This window comes from Lycium ferocissimum, chromosome 5, assembly GCF_029784015.1.
Source record: "Lycium ferocissimum isolate CSIRO_LF1 chromosome 5, AGI_CSIRO_Lferr_CH_V1, whole genome shotgun sequence".
NCBI lineage: Eukaryota > Viridiplantae > Streptophyta > Magnoliopsida > Solanales > Solanaceae > Lycium > Lycium ferocissimum.
The window spans coordinates 8,220,374-8,226,020 of NC_081346.1; the positions used below are offsets into that span (position 1 = coordinate 8,220,374).

The following is a 5,647-nucleotide window of genomic DNA, read 5'->3' on the forward strand; positions in this document are numbered from 1 at the left end:
ATGTCCAAATGCTTGTTTGAAATCGTGATTTCAAAACTCATGCCCAAACGCCTACTTGGTTTGGCTTCGGTGGGCATTTATATGGTTTTCCCAAAAATAAACTAGCCCATGGACACTTTTGGAGACAATTTGTACGTAAACTATATAAATATTTAAAACTAGAAAAGATTGGAAATGAATGTTAAAATGTAATCTTTTTAAAATTAACGGTGAATTATAGTCCCGTTGATTTTTTGTTATTCATATAACTTTTGAAACTATTAGATATTTACTCATACCAAATAAAAAGGATCACTATTGTTGTTGTAAATGGTGGGTGCAAAAAAGTTTTGCTCCTTCTCCTTTGTTTTCTCTTGTTTACATTATTAAGAAGAAACTTCATTATTGATTCCTCATTCCTGGTGAAGCACCAGGTTGACTGGGAGAAGAGGCCTAGCCGTGATTGATGGTCAAGGTGAATTTGTTTGAACTTTGAATACACATAATTAATTAGATATTGAAATTCACCGCAATAAAAAGAAATATGAAGAAAATTTTGAGTCGACCGTAGAAAATATAACTCGATAGTGACAAGATGTGATGACTAATGTGCTACAACCACTAATATGATATTTTACTTTAAAGAAAGTTTACTTTGACTTGAAATGAGAATTAAGGGAATTAAGGGAATACAACCTAACTCTTCACTCCTATCTGGGCAAAGCTAAGTTAGGAGTCGACGACTAGCGGTAGACAGAGTGATTTATGCATTTAATAAAGATGTTTGTGAAAATTCATTTCTCATTTTACATTTTATACTCCAATTTTTTTTCGTACTTGTCCATTTTGGAAACAATTAAACGCTTATTCTGATCGATGGGCTGATAGTTGAACCACTGCAGTAGTTCATTAAGAAATTCAATAAGATGGACATAAATTGAAACATAATACTCCCTCCGGATCAAAAAGGGTGTCCATTTAAACTTTTTCTTATTGGGTCAAAAAGAGTGTCTACTTATCAAATCAAGAAAGAATTAACCTTATCTTTTCAGATTTCTTTTTTTATTAAGTCTTTATGTGATCAAATCCCAATATCTATTTAATTAGGGGCAGTTTAGTCAAATTATTTATTTTTATGTTGTAGGCGTTTGGACATGCAGTTTGAAACCATGAGATGAAACCAACGTTTGGACATGTATTGCATCTCATGGTTTCAAACCCCAAATCATCCAAAAAGGCATGATTTGGGGTTTCAAATCATGGTTTCAAAAAATTTTAATATAAAACTTGACCCATGAGTTTATATTTTATAAAAAAAGACCCATAAGTTGGTAAATATTTTTAACAATTACTCCCACCAACCATTTACCAACCTCGTTAACTTTCACCAACCTTTATTTATGTCTACCATGTGGGAGAATTATATTAAAGAGTAGTTACTTTGCTATTCATGTTAAATTTTCGTTTTATTGAACTAAAATTTGATCAATTGATGTTGTATTTTTTAGAAAGGCCTTCTAGTAGCGTATTAATTTTGTTATGAACTATGACTTGCTCATTTGGTAAGATTGTATAAGAATTGAGAATGTTTTGATAGTTTTCACAAATTGTGGGAGTTTTATGTCTATAAGAGAAAATACAACTTAAGATATTCAAATTACATGTCCAAACATGGTTTGAAATCACGGTTTGAAACCGTGGTTTCAAACCATGTCCAAACGGCTCCTTAGGAGTTAATATTTTCTTAAGGGTGTACAAATGGCTAAATCGATACTCTTTGATCCGGAGGGAGTATAAGTTATTACTAGTAGCTTTTTAAGGCTACAAAGAACCTTGAACCATAACATATGGCTATATCAAAACAAAAACGAATTTTGATTGATTGGTGATGGAGATATAAATTTAAAAAATAAAATAGAAATGATTTTCAAATATGGTTGTTCGTAAATTGTTATTAGATTGCATCGAATTCATTTTCGATTTTGAAGCAAACCACTGCGTTAATATGCATGGTACTATTTAAGTATTTTTCAAGACGTATCTATATACACTCAAGAAAACAAGAATTTGAGCCATTAGTAATGTCTAAGCAATACACGGTGTGAATGTGAGCTGATCTGACGTGGATCTTGGATGAGAAGTAAAATAAAAAATTAAGATTTGTAAAAGTCCATAAATCTTCAAATGTAAAATATACAAAAAACACGTCCGATTAACACATGAAAAGATTGCACACTTTAACTAACTTGATACTCCTCTAAATATAGTCAATCTATATCTTCAATTTTTAGCATGTAACTATAATGGTGAGAATCTTCTATGGAATGTAATTAGTAATTACCATTTTTAATCAGATATTAATTAATTCTTTCCTTTTTACAGAATAAAGATTACCGCAAGAGATTTAGAAAATACTGTAGTCAACGGTCAAGAGAACAATTAGTTGAATCTGGTCGCAACTTATATGAGTTAACCAAAAAAAAGCATCCAAAAATAATACAAATGGGACATCTCTTATAAAGTAGACCAAAAAAAAAAAAAAAAAAACATTTGTTCTTGTCCTTAAAAGCTGAACCACTTTCCCTTTCCCCTCTTCTTCTTCTCTAAATTTCCATCACCCAACTTCATCGGCAACTGAACAAAATGTCCGAAAATTGCCCTCATGTTCTCATCTTCCCTTATCCAGCACAAGGCCATATGTTACCTGTCTTAGACTTCACTCATCAGCTAATCCTCAACAACATATCCATCACTATATTAGTCACCCCCAAAAACCTCCCTATCTTAAACCCCCTTCTCACAAAGCACCCATCAATCAACACTCTCATTTTACCTTTCCCTTCACACCCTTCAATCCCCACAGGCGTAGAAAACGTCAAGGACTTACCCGCTGATGGCTTCCGTTCTATGATGTACAATCTTGGTAAACTTCGAGATCCCATAATTGAATGGTTTAACAACCACTCTTCACCTCCGTCAGCTATTATATCTGATATGTTTTTGGGGTTCACTCAAGAAATTGCAACCAAGCTTGGTATTCGCAGGTACGTGTTTTCCACTTCTGGCGCGTTAGCTTTGTCTGTTGTTTATTCACTTTGGCGTGAAATGCCTGGAAGGAAAAACACTAATGATGAGAACGAGATTTTTGAGTTAACAAGTATTCCGAATTGTCCGAAATACCCTTGGTGGCAGCTGTCTCCTATTTTCAGGAGTTATGTTAAAGGAGACCCAAATTCGGAATTTATTAGAGAATGTTATTTAGCGAATATAGCGAGTTATGGACTTGTTTTCAACACGTTCACTGAATTGGAGAATGTGTATTTGGATTATTTGATGAAAGATTTGGGTCATAACAGGGTTTGGTCTGTCGGACCTGTACTGCCTCCTAACGAGGATGTTAGTAATAATAATTCGGGTTCATTGAACAGAGGTGGTTCAAGTTCAGTTTTGGCCAGTGAAATATCAGCATGGCTTGACACATGTGAAGATCACTCGGTGGTATACGTTTGTTTCGGTAGTCAAGCGGTGTTAACAAACAAACAAATGGAGGAGTTAGCCATAGGGTTAGAGAAGAGTGGTGTCAAATTCATTTTGTCAGCTAAAAGGGCCACTAAAGGACACGTGTCGAACGATTACGGTGTTATCCCGTCATGGTTCGAGGAAAAAGTAGCTGGGAGGGGGTTAGTGGTTAGAGATTGGGCTCCACAGGTGTTAATCTTAAACCACCGAGCGGTTGGTGCATTCTTGACTCATTGTGGTTGGAACTCGACTTTGGAAAGTTTAGTTGCTGGAGTGCCTATGTTAACGTGGCCAATGGGTGCGGACCAATTTGCCAACGCGAATATTTTAGTGGACGAGCATAAGGTAGCGACCAGAGCTTGTGAAGGCGCAAAAACGATACCAAATTCCGACAAGTTGGCTAAGTTGCTGGTAGAAGCTGTGCAAGGGAACAACGTAGAAGAGCGAAGGGCCCGTGCATCGGAGCTACGAAAAGTTGCATTGGATGGCATTAAAGAAGGTGGGAACTCATTCAAAGATTTGGTAACGTTCGTAAATCATTTAAGGGAGGAGGCTACAAAAATCAAAAGGTAAAACAAAGTTTTCGGCCTCGTGATATCGACAGGCAACGGAAAATGCTAAACTGTTTGGTGGTCCACAATCCATTGTTGGAGTCATCTTTTACTATACCAGTATGTAAGCATATATTATCCATCTCCATTAGACGACGGATAGAGCCTGTTTGGCTTAGATGATGGAAATCAGCGGATAAGTGCTGATTGTTGAAAACACATTTTAGTGTTGATACTAATTTTATAAACAAGTATTCCAATTACATATTTGAATAGAAGTGCAGAATTTGGTAATAAGTAATTGATGTGTCGGGTGAAAATGTGTTTTTGTAAATGAGTCAAATGCATTTAAGTTATACAAAAATATTAAATTAAAGTAATTTTACAAATAGAGGGACGAAAGTGACATGGAATAAAAAGAAAGAAAGTGATTTTTTAAGTTGGGAATAGTATTTAGAAAGTGATTTTAATTTGGGAATGGTATTCAGAAGATATTATAAATAAAATTATTAGTTAATATGATAAAATCAAATTAAAATAGTTAAAATTTTGATAAAACCAAAACTACTTGTAAGCTATTCGTTTTGGCCTATGCATGTTTTATGTTTATTGAATGCATAAATAAGTCAAAATACTTATGAACTTACTCCATATAGATCAAATGTTACCTACTTTTCCTTGGTTATATTTCGGGCTAGTGGAAATATTTGGTCCGCTTTTTTATTTTCCACTTTCTGTACCTCCAGTAACATGCGTCTTACTTCATAGTTTCTTTTTTCTTTTTCTTGTTCACACTCTTGGTCTTGGACTCTTAATGACGGGGATGGTCAAGAAAAAGATATTTGTTTAATGGAGTTGAAGAGTCATTGCAGAGTTAGTATCCATCTTGCGGCCTTGCCGGTGGTTGGAGGAGTTGGTACTGCTGATAAACGACTACTTAGTTTATTAGGGACAGTTGCATACTAATCTTATTAAATTGACATGATCTTTTTCCTTGTGCGAATGTTCAGCTTCTTGTTTTAAATTTATAAATAAGAAAGTATAATTGTAATCAACTCTCGACACCTTTGGGAGACTGAAATTTCTGTGATTCTAGAGTACAGTCAATAAGAGTTGGCACTAAAACTAGAAGTTCAAACATAACCTTTACTTATTATAAACTGCGACACATTTTCAATAAGCTGCCCAGTAGTTGATATTACATAGCTCATTTTAAGCTTTCTTTTGAATGTCAATTGTCCATTTTGCTGTGTATTTACCCCAATAACAATGGAGTTTTAAAAGCAATTTCGTCCAGAGAAACCTATTGCTCACATTATGAGGGTTGCATCTAATACCTAAGTTAGATGGCGGCACTTTAATTTGGGAGGATACAAAGAAAGCTAAGAGTAGTGTAGGCTGCAGCTATTATTTCTCATACCTTGAATGAGGGCCACAGAACTATACATATTAGGCATTTGCACAGATATTGGATAAGAAATGAGTGGACAAGCTTATGAGGCCAAATGAGTCATAATAAGGTTTTAAGCTACCAGATCAATGAGGTCATAACTCATACATATAATTGGCCATCACTCACGATGGCAAATTATATTACG

The 5,647-nt window shown here is 34.7% G+C and overlaps 1 protein-coding gene across 1 annotated transcript; it reads left to right on the forward strand.

The window, feature by feature from the left end:
• The first annotated feature begins 2,513 nt into the window (after positions 1 to 2,513).
• LOC132055796 (UDP-glycosyltransferase 89B2-like) lies at positions 2,514 to 4,312 on the forward strand. Its single transcript, XM_059447783.1, has one exon. It carries the CDS (start codon positions 2,623 to 2,625, stop codon positions 4,069 to 4,071), a length of 1,449 nt encoding a protein of 482 aa, XP_059303766.1. The 5' UTR covers positions 2,514 to 2,622; the 3' UTR covers positions 4,072 to 4,312.
• Positions 4,313 to 5,647: the final 1,335 nt, after the last annotated feature.

Coding starts and splice junctions, on each gene's coding strand:
- LOC132055796 (XM_059447783.1), top strand. CDS start 2,623: ATGTCCGAAAATTGCCCTCATGTTCTCATCTTCCCTTATCCAGCACAA.